General features: G+C 37.4%; 2 protein-coding genes across 5 annotated transcripts in view; one reads left to right on the forward strand and one right to left on the reverse strand.

Annotated features, from left to right (window-relative positions):
* sgsm1 (small G protein signaling modulator 1) overlaps window positions 1-22,271 on the forward strand; it is a 101,679-nt gene that overhangs the window by 55,079 nt on the left and 24,329 nt on the right. For 3 of the 4 annotated variants that reach the window (XR_004223461.1, NM_001112951.2, XM_018095864.2), the window contains 7 exon segments: window positions 1,225-1,292; window positions 8,261-8,406; window positions 9,680-9,811; window positions 13,071-13,195; window positions 14,639-14,706; window positions 16,056-16,219; window positions 18,002-18,131. Coding sequence is in view for 3 of the 4 variants with exons in the window: in NM_001112951.2 (NP_001106422.2) it covers window positions 1,225-1,292; window positions 8,261-8,406; window positions 9,680-9,811; window positions 13,071-13,195; window positions 14,639-14,706; window positions 16,056-16,219; window positions 18,002-18,131 (833 nt within the window). In the remaining variant the exon portion in view is untranslated. 4 annotated transcript variants of the gene reach the window in all.
* The window catches only part of tmem211 (transmembrane protein 211), a 68,544-nt gene continuing 54,390 nt past the window's right edge, over window positions 8,118-22,271 (reverse strand). Inside the window, 1 exon segment of the mRNA NM_001114074.1 lies at window positions 8,118-8,400. The gene's annotated coding sequence lies outside the window, so the exon portion shown is untranslated.

Below are 22,271 nucleotides of genomic sequence, written 5' to 3' on the forward strand. Positions count from 1 at the left end.
GTATTGTCAGTAGCCATATTCATTATATTAATCAGTAAACTTCCTTGGTTATTGCATGTTGGAAAATCTAAGTAGATCTCATCCATTGCCATCCCTAAGTCTAGGCTTCTTCTCGCCTTCTCATATTTTGCACATGAAACCATGCTGGCCACGTATTGCAAACGGAAATGTATTTCAATATCTTATCCTGTAATATGCCTTTCAAAATCTGTCCTACCAAAGTTGTCAAAATACATTGCTTTTAGTCTCTTGTTACCATTCCAGACATCAAAGAATTCTGTGTTCTGTAGTCAGCATGATATCTATACTTAGTAATGGAAAGTGGTTTCCAGTAGGTTCAAGCAGTGTTCAGAACACTAGGGGGCCCATTCATGAAACCACAAATTTTTTTTTCAGAAAAAAACATATTTTTTCTAATTTATAGAACTTTTCGTAATGACCACGATCACGATGATATCGTTAAAATTGCATGACTTTTTTGTGGTTTGTATTAACTTCCACAAAAAAGTCATATTTTTTGCAAAGACTGCGACCATTTTGGAATTTATTTAAGCTTTGGTATCATGACTTTTGTTTGCCCATGTTGGATCTGTACAGTGCCATTAAGTCCTATGGAAAGCTTTCAAAATCATGCATTGAAGTTTTAAAGCCAGAAAGGTTTTTGCGCCGTTTCAGATCCCCACCACAGTATTTTCGTAAGACCGGGGAAAGAATTTTCGTGATGTTTTCGAACATCAGAAATTATCGTGGTAACTCCGAATTTTTTCCGATTGTGCTTTTAACCACCCAAAATTTAAAAAGTTTGAGTTTAAAGTTAAACTAAAAAAAAAATATTTGAAAAAGAAAAGAATGTGAAACTTTGCAAACAAAATATAAGGGTAAAATGTGGTTTCACTGCATTTAAGTTTTTTCATGGTTTTAAATGATCAAGTTTTTGAGTTTTGAATTGTTTTATAAGTCACATTCAAGATTTTTGAGTTTCCTGGTTTTTCCAAATTACAGAATTTGAATTTTGATAAATCTGCATTTTGTGGTTAAAATTAAGTGGTATACAAAAATTGCTGGGATTCAGCGAAATCCTAAATTCTAATTAATTGTGATTACTATTAACTAATACTATTACTAATATTAAATATGTCACAATGTCATTACTAGTCTTGTGTTCTGAGATGTTTCAACATTCATGCAGTTACATGGTTTGACTATGTTTTCTATCTTTTTTAGCAAATACTATGAAAAAGAAGCACTTTTAATGGATCCTGTGGATGGTCCGATCCTGGCCTCTCTGTTGGGTAAATTGTTTCATTAATCAATTGGATTGAGTTTGTGTAAATGGAGTTTGCATAAATATATCACAATCCTGGTGTTCTTTAAAAACTTCTATCAAAACCAGTTTCCCTGGTCGTACTCCATATCAGCACTATCTGGGATATCCCCGCCCCCATGCCCCATCAGAAGGATCCTCCCCAAAGCTTTAAAAGCCACCCCCACCCCCTCTATGGCGTCTTTTTTTCCTTCTGCTTTCCTTGCTCCATTGGAAGCAACATTTTTGCTTTTTAGCCTTGGGAAAGCATTAGGTGACCGGAAATGGCACCTAGGGACTGGGGTTTTTTGGTCCATGAGATCTTTTCCCCTGCACATTACCTCATATCCTGGGATCTTCGGCTCTGTTCTGCTTGATAAGGTAGGACAATGCTGTTTGGTATATTTGATCCCATGTGCCTTTCTGGTTTGTCATAATGGCATCCAATGGCAAGTGCTAGTCCCCCCATCCGTATGCCCTCCCAGGCCGTGAGTGTCTGGTGGCAATGGTGTGTGGCCCGACACACTTAATATTTTTGCGGATGGGCGAGGGAGGTGGAAGTTAGCAGTCCTCAACATTTAGTTAGTGGCCTGAGTCTGGCGATCTCCATATTCCTTTTTGTTCTACTGTGTGGAGAGATTTTTTTTTTAATAGAGCCAGAGTTCAAAGCCTACTGCCTCCCTCACAAAGTCTTTCCTAAGGTTTTGTATTAAGAGGTGTTTAAAAAAAAAAAAAAGGGCCTGACACCCCACTGTCTTTAAACATTGGGCTGCATTATGTACTACAAATGGGTTAGTTTGCCTGCTAGTTGCTACATACCTGGATAGCTTTAGCTGAATGTAACCAGTCAAATATTATGGTTACTTGCAGACAGATTGGGTGATTCATTGAACCTTTCAGTTGCTCTGGATTGTGTTACAGTTGCTAGGGCAGAGCCATGTAGTAACCTTGGGAACTGCCTAATGAAATGCATTCCTGAGTAGCCTCAGGTGAATGTGATTATGTGCTAAGCTACACTCTACCTGAGCTTTCCAGAGATTGCAGCAGTCCTGTGTCATGGCTACTTGCTGATACATGGGGTAATGCGTCAACTCCTTTCAGCTGCCCGCATTGTGTTATGGTTGCTAGGGCACTGTAGTGTAGTTACTAAGAACTGGCTAATTAGATGCATTCCTGAGTAGCCTCAGGTGAATGTGATTACGTGATCAGCTACACTCCAGCTGAGCTTCCCAGAGAGTTGCACCAGTTCTGTGTTATGGCTACTGCTACTACACCAGGTAATGCACTAATATTTCACTTACTATGGAAGGTGTTTATAGTAGTCAGGGCATTATAGAGTTGAAGTACCTCTGAGATCTGTATCTGCATTAGCTGGGTATAATTATGTGTATGCACATGGATCCAGTACTTTGCCATCACGATTGTAGCCAGATTGTATTGCTGCATTAGGGCTGAAGTTGTTCAGGTGCCTCGCTAGTAGTAGCCTGGCTAATTATGTTTAAAACTCTGTATAAGGGTCTGTAGTATAACCCTACTGGCTAATTGGGGTGTAACCAGAGTACCTCTGCTGAAGGTAATTATGTAATTAGCCAAAGGTGTTGTGGCTCTCATTCCAATCCTGAGTTCCCAGAGTATAGCACCATGGGCTGGGAAGGTAAGGTTCTGTATACTGATTTTGTTTGCTGGTTTCCTATAATCAGTCCTCCTTTAGGAACCTCTTTCCAGTTTTTGATACCTAAGGTAGGCCATAACTATTGGCTTAGAGAGCTATAGTATTATAGAAATCGAGAGCCCTTTATTCTGATCACTTAAAGGTGTTTTGTAGCACACTGCAGAGGGCTGTAATCCTACCTTGTCAGCTAGCAGCAATTATTGGCCGTGCTTTGGGGTCCCCAGGCCAGGCTTGTGTTGCTACCAGTAAACTAACACAATTTGATTTGTGATTAGCATTATCTGCATATGTGTTAATAGTGTATTGCCATGTAGTTTTCTTTCAGGCTATGCATGGGCACATTGCCATTAAGTGTTCCTATACTTATGCTGTATGTTTCTCTGTACAATAATCACCAGCAGATTTTTTTTTTTTTCCACTTTTCTAAGGTTTAGAACCCTGTATTATGTATGCTTAAACTGCAAATGTCTGGGTACCAGATAATATTCATTAGTTCTTCAGCAACCATGTAGAACCCTGTATTATGCATGCTTAAACTGCAAATGTCTGGGTACCAGATAATATTCATTAGTTCTTGAGCAACCATTGGCTGGTAACAATTTGGGCAGTAAGCATACCTAAAGCTTTAGCTGACTGAATGTTAGCTGTACTGGGCAATGTGCATGTTCATGAATCTGCAGCCCAAACAGAGTGCATCTCTAGCATCTCCAAATCTGTGCTATTAGCATGCCTAAAGCTGCAGCACAATTCATGGTTCTTGTATTATGCATGCTTAAACTGCAAATGCCGGGGTACAAAATAATATTCATTAGTTTTTGCAGCAACCAGAGTCTGGTACCAGTTTGGGCAGTAAGCATACCTAGAGCTTTAGCTGACTGAATGTTTGCTGTACTGGGCAATGTGCATGTTTATGAATCTGCAGCCCAAACAGAGTACTATCTCCAGCATTTCTTTTATCTGTGCTATTAGCATGCCTAAAGCTGCAGCACAATTCATGGTTCACTGTGTCCTATTATTGATAAGCTTCATAAGCTGTTGCCAGTTCTGGGTTTTGTAGGCCTTTTTTGCAGTACTTCTCAGACCAGGTAGTATGTATGGGCCAAGCTGCAGGTTTCATTGGGCCCTGTGGGTATGCAAGCTGAATGCATTACGGTTATAACTACATCTGAACCAAAAGGGTTATGCTCACATGCTGTAGTTCAACTGTGGGGCCATTGGGCCTGTAGTAATTATTGAGCCTGGCATAAAACCATGATCCATAATATGCTGCAAAACAAACATTCCTCTGAGTTTGCAGTTATTCTAGAGCCCAGCAACATGCGTTCCTTTGTGCTGCAGGGAGGCATCACTTTAGTAGTATATACACTTGGTGAACAGCATCTGACTTGCATGTTCTACAGGGCTCTCTCATGAGTTTGATCTACATGGTAAGTCAGTCCAAAAACATTAAATAGTTAAATAGGGGCTGGCTCCATGACCGGTTTGAAGCAAACCCATCAGTGTGTTCATGAATCTCCACATTGCTAGTGTATAACACTAGCCTTTTTTGAAAGGTGCCATTACACTTGTTGGTATTGCCTCTTGGGAGCTAAAGGCTGGCAGGTTGCAGCCAATCTCATGGCATCTGCGGGATCGCAGTAGCTCAAGCAGGGTAATAAGATGGCATGTACATTACATCTTAATTATGTTGCTGGGTATCTTCTCTGCCTTGAATAGCTTCACAGCTAAACGCTTGTTTTCGAAGCTGTTTTTGTTGACAGGGGTTAGGTGTTTTTTGCCCAGCAAGCAGCCGTTAAATAGACTATGCATTACCTTGCTAAGCTATCATTGTCACTTCTGTTGGGTTCGGAGGGTCTAACCCTTGCATTGAATTGGCTGTGGGATTACAGCTGTTTAGGCATATTGTATACATTCTACAGGGCTTGAGAATATATAAAGGTTCACCTGGCTTCCAATTACATGCTGTAAGTAAATGTTTTGGGGTAGCTGCCATTCCATACCTAGTTCCCCCAAGAGGACACGTGTTTGCTCTTTGGGTTTTCTGTTATACACTGTTCTGATTGCAGGGCATATGGCAGGGAATGACCTGGTCTCTCAAGGGATGTGTCACATTCGCACTGCTTGGGATGACCTATGCTTTCCAATTTATGGACTGTGCCATCATAGTCTCTAGAGGTAAGTTCTACCTACATCTCCCTGCCTAGGGCCCAGTTATCTGGCCCATAGTATTGCCTGCGCAACAGTTAATTACTTGCCCTGAAGTATTCTCCCTTTGGTGAGGGTGCCTCCAGCTGGGAAGCTTGAAACAGGGTGTTTTTGACTTCCATCAAATTAGTCCGGATACAGGGCATACACACTGGTTAGGTCTAGAAGCTCTAACCTTAACTCATACTTGAAAGACATTCCTTATTCCTACCCAGTTGTCTACATTGGCTGGGATTGTCTTCCTGTTCCTATGCTATATATTAGTTTAGCGGCATGGTGGCTATGAGTATGCCTTCCCGTCCAGGGTATATCATATGTAGTGGCATTGCCGTTCATGTCTTCTGTCATGGGTTGCCCTGCTTGTCTCATTTTATGCTAGTCCCCATAAAGGGACAGCATACAGTATAGCCCAAAAATTAGGGACTGTTTTGTCATTGCAGTACCTGAGATTCCTGGAATTAGGTTACTCTTGTGGAGGGTTATCATTCTAGTATGTGACCTCGGCATGAGAGCAACCTTTAAAGATTGTTATGGGATAGAATGCTACTAGCGGTCAAGAGGTCAGCATAAGCACATATAGGACTCATAAAGGTCTGACAGGGCTCACATGGTTTCTGCCTATAGTACTTCCTTCATGATGCATATCTTCTACCTTGTAATGTTCATGTTGCATTAGTTCCAGATACTGATATGTATAGAGACCGGATTCTCTGCTATGGTTTAGCAGGTATTTTCCACTTGCGGTGAATTTCACAGCTGTCAAATGGTATGTCTCTAAATAGTTTTGTGAAATTCTGGGAGTTTGTTCTTATGGTGTGTCAGGCACTGTCCACCTCTAACCAAGTGGCGATGAGATGGTCAGTTTGGGGTCACACTCACTGTGTGTTTCTCTGTGTAGGTCTGGGCCCTAGCAGGATCTTCTTTCCTTAGTATCACTGTTCATTATTTCTCCTGGTTTGGTTTGAGATCAGCCAATCCTATTAGAAGTCTTCAATACATTGCTAGGTTCTTTTCCTGAAGTTGTTAGCATGACAATGGATAGGTTACTATGACGTTCAGCAAAGTTATTGCAGTACCATCCAGAAGTCTGCCAGAGCCTAGTTTCCCTCCCAACTGGGTATTAGCTTGCTATGTCCCAGATAGTGCTGATATGGAGTACGACCAGGGAAAAGGGAAAATTGTATCATACTTACCGTGATTTTCCTTTCCTGGGAGTACTCCATATCAGCACTATCTGGGATATCCCCGCCCCCATGCCCCATCAGAAGGATCCTCCCCAAAGCTTTAAAAGCCACCCCCACCCCCTCTATGGCGTCTTTGTTACGAGCTTTAAGACTACCATTGCATAAGGGATGGGAACATGCTGATATGGAGTACTCCCAGGAAAGGAAAATCACGGTAAGTATGATACAATTTTCCCTTTTCACTATCATACGTAGAGTAATGAATATTCACCCAAATTAAACCACTGTTTCTTTTACATATCTTTGTCTAAAACATTGCATATAAAGTTGGACTGGCTTCTGGGGACCTGGAATAACCCCAGTGGGCTCTGGTCTGCTTGGAGCACAGAAAATTAACTTGTTACAAACTTTTCCAGGTTCTGCTTGTGTTATCATTTATTCCCAGCAGCGTTTCAAGTTTATTCTCAAAATGAAAAGGTGTGAATTTCTTATTTAGTGCTATATGGATGTCAGACTTTTTCTTAAAAAATAAATGTGTGATACAAGGCCTAGGTGAAGCCAAATCATAAACAAAAGCCATGTAAGAAAGACAGAAAAGCGATAGTTAGGAACACTGTGCTGGGGTTCAGGGAAATGAAAGTTGTCACATTTATTGCCATAGGTAGAGGGTCAGGAAGACTGTTAAAGAACATGTAATCCTCCCACACAAAAATATAGTCAGTGAACATACCTGCCACTCCTGTTGTTAAATGGTTTATGGTAAGGCTGCAGCATCCCCTTAACTACTTGGTATTTCTTCTCCTCCTGTAACTAACTCAGCCCCCTCTCTCAGGAATTGACTTTGGCTCTTGGCTAACCAAGCATGCACCATTCTTCTCAACTCAGGTTGCCAAACACTCCCTCCAGTCTACCAGCCAATGAATAGATGGCATTGCTGGTTTACATAGAAACTGTGCTCTAGCTGGGCACTATTGCTGGGGAAACATGTTTTTTCTCCTAACCTCTTGTCCTGAGCTCAGTTTAACTGCTACAGTGTTCTTTACTTTACAGCACACTCATGCTGTTTGCAGATGTAAATGTCACTGATGATATGTGAGAGGGAAAATGGCCCCTGGGTGAAAGCTGCTATTTGTTTTAGGAAAATATTATGGTGATGATGAATGAAGGGAATATATGGCAATACAAATGGTGGATGTGCCCAACTTAAATACATGGTAGGAAAATGTAGGGTTTACATGTCCTTTAATAGGGCTAGTGAGTGAGTGTTTTAGGAAGAATTATTTACAGTGTATACTGGTATTGCATTAATAGATACAGGTATGGGACCTATTTTCCAGAATGCTCTGGACCTGTGTTTTTTTGGGTCTCTATACCTCAAATCATTTAAACATTAATTAAATTGTTTTGCTTCCAATAAGAATTGATTATATCTTAGTTGAGCTTAAGTACAAGGTGCTGTTTTATTTTTATAGCGAAAAAGAAAATGACCGTTCTGCTTTGCGAATTAAAGGGTCCCATACCTGTGATACTATACAATACTGTGAATAGTAATTGGTGAGCCCTTTAATTTTATTCAGACCTTCTCCTATCCATCTTCCAGTCATTCGATCTACTACCTGGTTTTATATATAAAAAAAACCCATAACCTTGTATCTAAGCCCGAAATGGTAAACTGAGAGTCCAACTATTTAAATCAGTCAATTCAGTCAAGTCAGTATTAATGACATCTTGGCAGTGAGCAGTCAGAAATTTATTTATATTTGGTGCAAGGTTTTATTGTGCCTCTGGAACTTGCAAATTTTGTGAAATAATAATATTAATTTAACATTTTGTACATTTTATTTTGTATACCTTTTGCATAGCATGCATAAACTATTTTTGCTGGTCTCGTAACAGTTGGCCCGTGCGCTCTGGAATACACAAAGATGAAAACCGCAGACCACTTTTGGACAGACCCATCTGCAGATGAGCTGGTTCAGAGACACCGCATCCATAGTTCTCACTGTCGGCAAGATTCTCCCACTAAGAGGCCTGCCCTGTGTGTAAGTGAGAAACTAGTTTAGACACCTTTACAATATTCTTTCCAACAAAATTATTATTTAATTAATGTAATACTTTCATGTTTTAATACTTTCTGTATTACCGTATATCATAATTGACTAGATTTATACAGTGCAGCAGTAATCTACTTTTTTAATTTAAAAAGAAGTAACACCTATAATAGTTTTGAATCACAGCTACTTAGCAAAATTCTGCTGCTGAATTTCTGCAGAAGGATATCTCACAATAATGCAGGTAATAGGGGTAATTTACTATGGCTCCAGATTCAAGTGCTAGAGTGCTAAGAGGCTCAAAACTATGCCCCTTTATTCAAAAATCAATTGGATCAAGGGTCTGGCTGCACTCTGCACTAGATTGCTATATTGGAAAACCAGAGTTAGTTGCAGATTACATCACTGTCAGGCACATGGCAGCCCTGCCCTTACCACCTGCCATAGGATTGGCTCGTGCTGCAAGTTAGGGGATGTGTAGGGGGCAGGAAGGTTAATGCCTACATGATACCCTTTGTGAACACAGCATGAAAAAGGCACAGCTATATGCACCCTTTTTTGCACTTTGTAAATTAACCCTAATGTTATTTTTGTTTTTGTAGAAGCAATTTCTACTTTTTCTAATTTTTATTTTGGGAAAATATGATAAGAATATGAAAGTATTGTTTCAGAATAAATTGCCACATGTGAAGAAATAACAATAATCCCAAATGATATTGCTAAATTGTAAACTTTGTCCTGTATAAATACCACACATACTGTATTTATAAAACAGGTGCGGGGATCACTTATCCATAAACCTGTTATCCAGAAATCTCTGAAGTACAGGATGACCATCTCCAATAGAGCCCATTTTAGGCAAATAATTTGAATCTAAAATATTTATTTTTCTCTGTAATAATTAAACAGTACCTTGCACTTGATGGTAGCTAAGCTGCACAAATCCATATTTGTGGGAAAACAATCCTATTGGGGTTATTTCCAGGTGTCTCACGATGTTGTACTTGTGCAAGCCCCCCAGTGAAACAAGGGCTTTTCTTATATCAAGGCCTAGTTTTTAAGATCAGCTGCATTCTGAGATGTACAAAACTGGACATTTTGAACAGGATTGAATCATGAAATTAACAAGGAATAAAACAGTGAAGTGCATTTAAACTGAGAAGTGCTGTCTAGTAGAGTTCCCAGAACCAAATCAGTTTAACGCTTTATGTCTTCAACAACAAAGAGTAAGTTACTGATTTACTGTAATTACATACATCTCCAGATTCAAAAACGACACTCTAGTGGAAGTATGGATGACAGACCATCAATGTCAGCACGTGATTATGTAGAGTCATTACACCAAAATTCCAGAGCTACCCTACTTTTTGGAAAGAACAATGTAATGGTTCAGCCGGTAAGTTTTATTTTGGTAGTTGTGTGGTTATACTAAAGATATTCTGTACTGGATGAAGATAATTTACATGGAGTCAAGACATTTAAGAAATTTTGAAGCTCTAAATTTTTAAGCATCAGCCGACAGCCTGTACTAAGAAACAAATTGTAAAGGTGACCACAGCTTGTTTAAATGATATCATAAAAAAGGTGAAAATGTATCACAGCAAAACAAAAGGTAAATTACATAATAGAAGAGAATGCATATTTTGCATTTAAAATTAATGAGATTCAAAAAGTGATTTGGATTATATAGAGACAGCAGTGATAGACTTGTTTAAAAACACTTGTCTGGGGAGACCTCTACTGATGATAGTCAGAGCTCAAGTTTGAGATTTTCAGATCTATTTGTTAGATTCTCAAGAAAAGTTTTCTGCGTAAAAAAACAAAACACTGTGTAATATTCACAATATTTAGATCCCTGGTGTTTGAGACCATTCAAAAAGATCTCAGAGTATTAGAGGGTGGTGCATTGACAGGGATTAGTGAACTGGTTAAAAAAGATGGGACATATAGGGGCCCATTTACTAAGTTTTTTTTTAGAAAAGTTCAAATTTTTTTCATGTTTTGTGTTTTTCGAGATTTACGTATGTGTTATTTGACATTATACGATTATTTTCTTTTTTTCCCAAAAAATTTGCGATAATTCTGGGTATTTTCTTGAAAAATTTGAATTCTTTTTTAAAACCCACGAATGTTTGAGATTTATTGAACCTTATGTGACTTTTTTAGACTGACAAAAAGCAGGCCAGGTTTAAGCTGCTGAGAACTATTGACAGCCTGTCCTTGACACATTTTCAAGGGGAATTTAAATGCATTATTGTTTTCTGCTTCACACACTTTCAAGGGATAGTCAATCCCATCATTGTATTCTATTTCACACAGTTTCAAGTTGAAGTTAATATTAGCATTGTTTTCTATTTCACACTTTTTCAAGGGAAAGTTAATCACACACTTTCAAGGGGAAGTTAATCCCATCATTGTTTTCTATTTCACACAGTGTCAAGTGAAAGTGAAAGAGTGAGCACCAGCGCTCCTAAAATGCGCACTGGAGCTCTTCCTGTTTAGGAAAAATAAAGGCTCGAGAAATTATAATATATTCTCAAAAATTTGTAAAACTTTCACCAAAGTTCTCAAGAATTTCAAGAAACCTTTGTACGATCAACTTACAAATTATCATGACTATTTATAAATACATCAGTGATAGATTTGTTTTAAGCAAAAAACTCTCTGGAGTTTATGTGAATTTCTAAAAATGAAAAAAAAACTGATTTTTAGTAAATCTGCCCCACAGTGTTACCAAAGCTATCAGAATTATAGCAGTAAATTATTTTGGCAGTGCGGGGTTTTTTTTCTCTGTATTGTGCGTAAATTATTTGTGACACCTTATGTTGAAGAGATGTATGATAGTATTGATAATGCAGACATAAATGTAGTGTAATTGATGATTTTATTTATCAAGAACCTCAGTGCTGCCATAAATTGCTGCTAAAGTACAACCTGTATTTAGCAGTGTATCCAGTATCATAAGTATCTTTTGACTGACAGCAGACACTGCATGCAACAGACCATTTATTAAGCTGAAACATAGATAGATGCAATTACATACAAATAGAAGCCAAGATCTGCTTTATATATACAGTGTCTATTTAGTAAGATGTTTAAAACCAAGTCTAGTTTTAGCTGTTCTAAAGACTATATAGAGACAATACTTAGGTCATGTTTAACTGGATATGGTGGATTTTCCTATTGGTAGCAATATTGTACATTCTGTGTATAGACATGTAAATCTTCTTTTACATAAAACAATCAAGTATAATAGAATTGCATGTTGTTATGGTCATTTGAAAGTACAGTACCATTAGGGTTTGTATATGCAAGCAGCTCACTCGTGTACAATATAGCCCCCATCCCATCTGCTCTTGTACGTGTACATAAAAATATCTAATCTAATTTTACTCTTATCCAAGGTAGATAGGCCAGGCCGATAATCAGTAACTCTGTATAGTTGTGTTTGACCCTCCCTAGGTCCCCTACATATTAGGATAATATGTTTTCAAGAACATTTTATTTTTTTAAAATGCTAAATAAAATTATGTTAAAATATTGTTTCCATAGACTATAAAACATGCATCCCATGTTGGGCTAACAGCTAGGTCATTGCCTACTATGAGGGTAAAGTAAATTTGTTACTAGTATTGCTCCCTCATTTTGTTTAAATATTAATAATAATATTAAGTTTTTTTCTTCCATTACTTACTAACTCATGGTGCATGGTGCAGATTCAGCACTGGCCTATTTCAGAGGCAGACAAGCGCTCCAAACTCTGGTTACATCTCCCATTCACAGGATCGGACTGGGGGGTGCAGGGCCCACCGGGGCTCCCGCCCCAGGGGCCCCCCTAACCCCCCCGCAGGGCCCCCACCTGACGTCCTCCCCGAGCACGTATAAATTGAACGCGTCGGGGAGGAACAGTCAGTAGGGGGAGCGCCGGCAAAGGTCGGACTGGGCCGCTGGGGCCCACTAGGGCCGGGGCCCACCGGGATTTTTCCCGGTGTCCCGGCGGCCCATTCCGACCCTGCCCATTCACTTGAATAGGAAACACCTGACAGCACTAGTACAGGTCATTTTCATCCCAAAAATGTGCTAGTGAGCCATTCACCTTAGAATGTGCAATGCCCAATAGCCCCAGTACTTAACATCAGCCTTGGAATTATAGCCATCTTTGTAGTTGTCTGTGTCGTTACTGGAGAAACCATTACTCTATGGTTTATTTCAAGTAAACCTATCACACAATCAAGTTTAAATCCACGAAGATTATCTTGTTTATATATATATATATATTTCTGTTTGTTTTATCTGTGGTTGGAACTTCTGCCATTGCCAACTCAGAGGATTCTTATCTTGCAGAAATCACTTACTTCACTCTTTCCACAGTGACTCTGGGTAATCTAAATAATACTTTCCCATGTCTAATAGTTTAATATGTTCGTTGTAACTTCTGACTGATTAGGAAACAACTCACTGCAAAATGGATTAACAACAAGCTGAGCATGATGTTTTGGTTGACAGAAGTTCAAATATTTGCTTCACGGACAGAGAATTTACTTTTAAATAGGTTACCAGATGCGTATGTAACCTACAATTGCATGCACCAAAACTACACATTATATGTTTAATATTATCATTGTTTATAATAATTATATTATTTAAATGTTCAGAGAGATGACATGGAAGCAATTCCAGGATATTTATCCCTTCACCAGTCGGCAGATACTATGACTTTGAAATGGACTCCAAATCAACTCATGAATGGATCAGTTGGCGATTTAGATTATGAAAAAAGGTAACTATACTGTATAAAAAATTGTATTGTTGTCTGAGACCTAATACTTGTATCTGAACTATATTGTAAGGTAAAATTGTTTGGACTCCTTATAAAAAGGATATGAGCACCTGAAATATATTATAATTTATATACCATGGCATATTAGAATATATTTCTAAAGACTTTATTTACATCATTGACATATAGGGGCCCATTAATCAATGTACGATTGAGTTCGAATACTAAAAATTTGTATTTTTTATAAGTTTTAGAACTGTGCTTATTTTCTGCGCTTTTTTTCGTTAATTTGTGCAACTTTTTCGTACCTTGTGAAAATTTGTGCGATAAAATCGTATTTGTTGTATATGAGCTTTGGTATCGTGACTTTCCTTGGGCCAGGTTGGAGCTGCAGAGTGCCATTGAGTCCTATGGGAGGCTTCCAAAAACATGCAGAGAAGGTTCAAAGTCAGAAAGTTTTTTGCACCTTTTACGATTGTTCAAACTTTCGGACTTTTTGGACTTAAATCGCACATCAGAAAATATTGGATTTAATCCAAATTTTTTGTGTCGTGCTTTTTAATGTCCAAAATTCGGACTTGCCCCGTAATGTCAATTGTGCTGTGCAAACCTTAAATTGACTGCTATCTTAGTTAATCTTTGCAAAAACCCAGAAAGTTGCACATTTACAAGAGTGTAAAATTAAAAATAGAAGCATGCTAAAAAGTAGTGGGAACTAGAAGAAATTCTCTACCTCCACCCTGTAACTGTTATCTGAATCAGTAAAGATAAACATACATCTGAAAGCATTATAGCATTAAGGTACAAAAGGGAGGTAGTAAACTTTACTAGGAACAAGCATATCAGTGTTCCAACATAAACTCAATATCCATTAAATGCTCATCTTCATGTGTAACTTATTTGTATACACAGGGTATGATTTAAGTATGACCACAAACTATACTGTCCCTACTCTACTGAATGTTTACTACTGATAGATAATGATGACTAGCTAAATGCTACCATATGTGCCTGATCCCTGTATTTTTTTTAATAAGCAATAATATAGCAGAAAAACCTTTCATATGAAGCATTCTTGGCCTTTCATTAAGTAGTTTGCTCAGAACTGGCATAATAATATGAGCAAATGTAGTGCCTTTTTTTAGTTGACTTTGTAAGAATAGATGTGTCTTCCCATGGAGCTCTCTCTAACTACTGCACTGTGGGATAGGAGGACAAAATAGAGAAAAAAACTTTTTAAAATATATTATGATTTGATCCAAATGTTACAGGTTTCCTTCATTCTTTTTTAGGATTCACTAGAAAATAAACACACCTGTGTATGGGTGAAAGAAACCAATATAATGCAATATTTATTGTGTGACTAAAGTTAATATACCTGGACATTTAATGCCTTTCATATGTTTTACATATATTTACATGTATCATCTTAATTTTTTCAAGTGTCTACTGGGACTACGCAATGACAATACGTCTTGAGGAAATTGTGTATTTGCATTGTCACCAACAAGGTAAAGAATAATCTGATACATTTAGCAGATAAAAAGCATTGTGTTTCATTGTATATGTATGTATGTATAACTTTATTTATAAAGCGCCACAAGGGTACTCAGCGCTGTACAATCTTACAGAATACAAAATTACACACAGGGAGGACAAGTGATATAATAAATAAATACAATAAATATATATATAAGTGCCATTGTGTATTATTATCAGCACGTGTGTTTGTCTCCAGCCTTCATGGATTAAAAACTAGTTAATCATCTGTTTATATAGACAGGCTTGTTAATATTCAGTCAGTTTTCTAGGTTTACTGAGATGCTTCTTCTTGATTTTCAAATAGAATATGAACCATTAAAATAGTATTGTGTAGCATTTTAGATTTGGAGAGATTTATCACTGAAATTGTTAGGGTACCATCTGACACGCAGAAGGCATTCTTCAAACTACACCTCCTCCTATATATATATATATATACACACACACACACACACATACACCAGTGTATATAGTTTGCACTCTGTGGGATATATATACATATATATTCCATTACTTGTGCTATCCCTGCATTAAAATATATTGTTTTTATAACAGGTTTGGCAATGGCAGATGATTGCTTCTTATGGTATTATTGTACAGGATTTTAGGAAGTTGTCAGATGCAGTTGATATACCTTTTTATAGATCATTAGAAATGCTGGCTTGAAGTAGTTTAGAACATTGACATAATTTTGTGATGCAACATTGGTTCATGTAAAAAAACGGTGTGTATTTAAATTTGTACATTGTTAATAGTGGATGCCCAATATTATTCAATTTAGACTATTTCTAAGTGCTACTTGTACAAATACTGCTCCAAAAATAAAACTTTTAATCAAAATTTTATATTTATTAAATTCAACAAATGGAACAATTTATTGTTCGAATTAATGAACAGATGTTTGTCACACACAGTTGTTTTTGTATATTTAAGTCAGTTACCTTCTTAAACAGTTACCTCAGTTACAGTCTATAGCATTAAATAATTACCAAAAATACTATCTATATATATATATTTATATCTATGCCATTAAACCATGATATAGACTGGATAATCCCAATTATGTTAGGCTTTCTATCTTAGGGGTGCACAAATTTGATTAGGTATTGTGGCCCTGCCTTAAAAAGGTGTCACTGCTTTTGAAACTGAAAGCCTATTTCTTTCATGGTTAAGTAGGTGAACCCCTGGGTGTTGTGTTGTGCTTTGAGAATAACTGTCTGTTTATTTATTTTGACTTTTATTATTCCTTTGTTAGTTAACCTGTGTTTTTAATTTGATTTGTATGCTCTGTTCACTAATCTGTAACAATCTTTTACAGTAGATAGTGGAGGAACAGTGGTCCTAGTGAGTCAGGATGGTATACAGAGGCCACCACTCAGGTTTCCACGGGGTGGACATCTCCTGCAGTTTCTTTCATGTTTGGAAAATGGACTTCTTCCACATGGACAACTAGATCCTCCTCTATGGTCTCAAAGAGGGAAGGTAAACATCTGTTTCAACCTAAGATAGAGACAGGGTCTGTCCTGTGAATGAAACAGTTTTTTATTATGTTTTTCGTTTTCTATAATTTGACATAGTTTTTTTTCCTGAGTAATAAGGTTGAGCAGTGTAATATGTAAAGAAGTTTGGTAATACTGATTGATGAAAGAGATACTGACACCAGTAATTAAACCTTTTTTTACCTCTCTCATAACATCGTCTTTGCATGCTATTTATAATTTTGCCATAAAAGTATTTTTCCAATGCTTTCACATATCCTATATGATCCCCCACGTCCCTCTATGAAGGGGCAGCCATATTTGTGCAGCAGGAGTCCATTAGCATTAGAAACTATAATTGACAGGTTGAGAAGGGACAGTCAGGTTGGCAAAGCAGCCAGGTTGAGGAACTTCAAGTATTAATTACTTAGAAAAGCAGCCCTATTAGCAAATAACGATCAACATGACCTCTAAGTAACTATTAATGTTAATTTATATTTTGAAGAGTAATTTTTTGGTGTCAGTATCACTTTAAAAGGACTTAATTATGACCCGAAAAGCAGGGTGCATACTGCAATAAATTGGACACAATCAAGCCTAAATGTTTGGCTGACTGAGCCCAATGAACACAGTGCTGCATGCATTGTCAAATCCCTCTGGATTACCAAGTTAAGATTTTAAGTAATAAAAATCACTGCTTATTTTGCGCTTAAAATTGTGGGTCATTAGGGTTGATTTACTGAGCAGGGTGCAAAGTGCAAACATCAGGCTCAGGCAACCATGATTTTTGCACCCTGCCCCACATCAAGCATATATAGACATAGGTCTTGTTAAATTGGCAAGAAAGCTGGAAGGCACAGTCTGGACCTCAACCCCCCAGTCTGCCTCCCTGCCAGAAGATGTGCCCCACGCTCACTCTTACCTTTAGGCCTCCTTCTAGCACATGTGGTGATTCCTACTGGGAGTAGGGTTGCCGCCTGCCCAGTTGTGACCCAACTAAACACACAAATGGACTGACTTGCTTTTTCTGTATGTTAAATAACCAACATCACACGTTATTGTGCTTCACTTCCACATCATAATGCACATATATTTAGCTGGCAAATATGTTGAAATCCCATTAGGATAGGTCTGAGAAAACATGCACAGGGTAGAATTTGGCTCAGAAATGTAAAGATATGCATCTTTTGAACACAGGCTGACAGTGGGTCTGTCAGTGCACTTACACCACTGAGCGTATGAGAGCTTTTATACAGCCTCATGTGGCATTAGATTAATGTTTATAAAATGTTTTATGTTGTTTTATTTATATATATACAGTAAGTATATATCTTTATAGAGAAGTCTTTAGTGTAAAAACAATTATGATAGCTGTACATATGTAACTGAACTGTTATATTGATATTTTACATGCCCTAATTCATAAATGTATATTTAAAGTTGTATTATTACAATATAAATCATACATACAAATAGGCTTGATTTGTTTCTCATTTGTCCTTCTGTGTAATCCTTCCTTTACATGCATTACATGCATGCCTCTAACAACATGTGCGCACAAGCACAGGACACCTTCAGTAGTAGGTGTGACTTTGTCCATATGCGGGGCTACTAACAGCTGAACCAAATATAGTGGGCTAGATCTTTTGTTAGGAACCAGATTTTAAAAACACATTAGCAGAAAATTAAAACTTTAAAACTTTCTTCAGGTCATGAGACGCCACTATATTGTATCAAAACTGCAAAAGTGAAGATAGTTTTCTGAGCGCCTGTTTGTGATTTCCAGGGAAAGGTCTTTCCAAAACTGAGAAAGAGAAGTCCACAGGGTTCCTCAGAATCTGCTTCAGACAAAGAAGAAGATGAAGCTACAGATTATGTTTTCAGAATTATTTACCCAGGGAGTCAGTGTGAGTTTGGTAAGTCAAACTAATATTGCCTAAAACATATCAGTTCCTCTGCTGCACAAACAAATGTTACTTTTATTTTTTAACCTTTAATCCTAATTAGGAAGAAAGTAAAGAAAGCTTAGTTCCCGTCCTAAACTAATAATAGAAAAACAACAAAACACAAATACAAGAGTATTGTAGAAATGATACCTATATTGGCTAACAATAAAAATACATTGCAAGCTTTCGGAGCTCTAAGGCCCCTTCATCAGGCAAAATACAAATGAGAACAGAAATGGCACAACATTTATACTGATAGATCAAAGAGAAGTATTTACAAGCAATAAATTAGGAAGTTACAGATAGATAGAGATAACTTGTGAAGATAGTGAAAGTAATTAAGGTTTATTAGGGTGGGTTGTAAATAGTCCAGGGGTCTGGATTCAGTCAGATCAGATAGTGTGACATGAAACCTGACCCCAAATTAAGGCCCTGTTTTAATGTGTTAAATAACTCCATACATTTGAATTCATAGATCTTCCTTTCTCGTTCAGATCCAAAGTTCCCTTTTAGAATTAACACCTTCATGTCCTGAAGCCTGTGGTCCTGATTGCAGAAGTGTTGTCCCACTGGTGTATCACATGCTTTGGTTTTGACCTTATGTCTGTGATGGTTCATCCTTGTGCGCAGTTTTTGCCCTGTTTCTTCAATGTACATTCCACCTGTAGGGCACTTAGTACATATGATCAAGTACACAACATTGGAGGAAGCACATGAATAGCTGTCCCGAATGGTGTAGACTTTTTGTGTATTCGGTATTGCAATTTGATCTTTGCACAGGATGTATTTGCAAGTCTCACATCTTTTGCTGTTGCAGGGAAATGTACCTGCTTTAGTTGTTTGGGGAAGAGCACTTCTAACAATCATTTTCCTCAGACTGGGTGGTTGTCTATAGGACAGAAGGGGTAGTTCAGGGAATATCTCATTTAGTCTGGTATCTGTATGGAGCATGGGCTGCAGGTCCCTGGCTATTTTTCTTATAATGTTCAGCTGTGGGTTGTAGGTGACTACAATTGGTACCCTGTTGGTTTCTATTTTTTGTTTGTAATCCAAGAGTGTGTCTATTGACATTCCACCAAAGATTCAACCAATTTCATCACACGATTAACCTTACCCTCAACCACTCCTCTTCACACATCAATTTCCTGGATACCACTATCTACATCAAGAATGGAATCATACAGACATCCCTATACCAAAAACCAACAGGCCGTCCAGCATATCTTAGGTGGGACAGTTTCCATCCACATCACATTAAAAAATCAATTGTTTTTAGCCAGGCTCTTAGATACAACGGGATTTGCTCAAATCCTGATGAAAGAAATAAACATCTCCATTCCTTACGGAAAACTTTTGTTAATCAGGGCTACCATCCACAGGTTATTGATGATCAGATCCACAGAGCAACTCAAATACCCAGAGACACACTCTTGGATTACAAACAAAAAATAGAAATCAATAGGGTACCAATTGTAGTCACCTACAACCCACAGCTGAACATTATAAGAAAAATAGCCAGGGACCTGCAGCCCATGCTCCATACAGATACCAGACTAAAGGAGATATTCCCTGAACTACCCCTTCTGTCCTATAGACAACCACCCAGTCTGAGGAAAATGATTGTTAGAAGTGCTCTTCCCCAAACAACTAAAGCAGGTACATTTCCCTGCAACAGCAAAAGATGTGAGACTTGCAAATACATCCTGTGCAAAGATCAAATTGCAATACCGAATACAAAAAAGTCTACACCATTCGGGACTGCTATTCATGTGCTTCCTCCAATGTTGTGTACTTGATCATATGTACTAAGTGCCCTACAGGAGGAATGTACATTGGAGAAACAGGGCAAAAACTGCGCACAAGGATGAACCATCACAGACATAAGGTCAAAACCAAAGCATGTGATACACCAGTGGGACAACACTTCTGCAATCAGGACCACAGGCTTCAGGACATGAAGGTGTTAATTCTAAAAGGGAACTTTGGATCTGAACGAGAAAGGAAGATCTATGAATTCAAATGTATGGAGTTATTTAACACATTAAGACAGGGCCTTAATTTGGGGTCAGGTTTCATGTCACACTATCTGATCTGACTGAATCCAGACCCCTGGACTATTTACAACCCACCCTAATAAACCTTAATTACTTTCACTATCTTCACAAGTTATCTCTATCTATCTGTAACTTCCTAATTTATTGCTTGTAAACACTTCTCTTTGATCTATCAGTATAAATGTTGTGCCATTTCTGTTCTCATTTGTATTTTGCCTGATAAAGGGGCCTTAGAGCTCCGAAAGCTTGCAATGTATTTTTATTGTTAGCCAATATAGGTATCATTTCTACAATACTCTTGTATTTGTGTTTTGTTGTTTTTCTATTATTATTTTTGACACTGGCTAACACGGTACTACAGTTTTAGCAATTCAGCACCAACATCTTGTGATCCACAGGCTTGCTTCACAGATAAAGTTATTACAGGTATAGAACCAGAATATCCAGATAAGGGGTCTTTCTTTTATTTGGATCTTCATACATTAAATCTTCAAAAACTTTAATAAAACATTAATTAAACCCAATAGGAATATTTTGCCTCCAATAAGGAGTAATTATATGTTAGTTTGGATCAAATACAAGGTACCATTTTATTATTACAGAGAAAAAGGAAATCACTTTTGAAAATCTACATTATTTCATTAAAATAGAGTGTATGGGAGACAGGCTTTCCGTAATTCGGAGCTTTCTGTATAATGGGTTTCCGGATAAAGGATCCCATACCTGTATAACAAGTTTGGAATTGTGAGAAAGAAAGTAAAACAAGAAAATCTTTTTTGCTTTCAAAACACTGCCAGTTGAATGTAGCATGCCCAGTTTAAGGTTTTGCTCTTATTAATAACATAATTCATTTGGGTATACAAAGTTCTTATTATGCAGTATTAATAGAGTGCTAAGGGGTGCAAGGGCACACCCCTTATTGCTCACGTAACAAGCACTTGCACCCCGAGGAAAGCTGCACCAGTTTTCTGCTAAAACAGGTCTTTGGACCTTGTACATTGCACTGCGTTTGGAAATAAATTTTACAGTTGTTACTTATTTAATTACAACTTTATTTTATTTATTCAGCTGTATGTACAAAAAAATCCTTATACTCATGTGGATTGTGATTTGAAACAAAATTTGCAACCATTTTTTGTGTTGTACAAGGGTGGGCCTCTTCAAGTTTAATTAACAATAACGTATTACTGCCCCAGACTGCCATAGATTAACATTATCTATATTTATTAAACAGGTACCCTCAATTTTCTAGAACAAACCCATTATTTTTACATACACTTAAACATGCAGCTCATATGCAGCATTCAACAATGGTATCAATGAAAGACTATGATGGAGGGAACATTGTCATGCAAATATTAATATATTTTCACCCATGAGTACTGTCAGATAACTACTTCATTTCTGAGTTTGTTTACAATCAAACAAAACATATTATAATTCTCCAACAAGGCACATTTAAAAAGGTGTGCCATCTTCAAAATTACCTAAACTAAAAGTGTTATTCAGCATCTATATGGAACTGCATAAAAAAAAACTGATATATAGAACAATAAAGCATATAGTTAGTCCTACAGGGGCAACCATTCTGTCAATGTGGACTATATTAACCTAAGTGTTTGTAGCCGCGAGGCTGCAATTTTATTATTATTATTATTATTATTATTATATTTTATTAAGGTAAACAAGACCCTAGCAACCAGATAGCTGCTAAAATTCCAAACTGAAGAGCTGATGAATAAAAAGCTTAATAACTAAAAATAAAATGAAAAATGAAAACCAATTGCGAGTGTCAGTGTCTATATTAATTCAAAGGTAAACAACCCCTTTAAAGGACAACTATAACCAACAGAGAGTTTATATTATGTTAAGTGACCTATTAAAAGAATTTTGCCAAACTGGAATTAAAAAAAAAAAAAAAAAATATATATATATATATATATATATACCGTATACTTGATCCACCATTTAATGATGGGCTGTGTGCTCTCTCAGAGATCACATGACCAGAAATAATGCAACTGTAACAGGAAGTAGTGTGGAAGCAGAAGGCAGA

This window comes from Xenopus tropicalis, chromosome 1 (genome assembly GCF_000004195.4).
Source record: "Xenopus tropicalis strain Nigerian chromosome 1, UCB_Xtro_10.0, whole genome shotgun sequence".
Lineage (NCBI taxonomy): Eukaryota > Metazoa > Chordata > Amphibia > Anura > Pipidae > Xenopus > Xenopus tropicalis.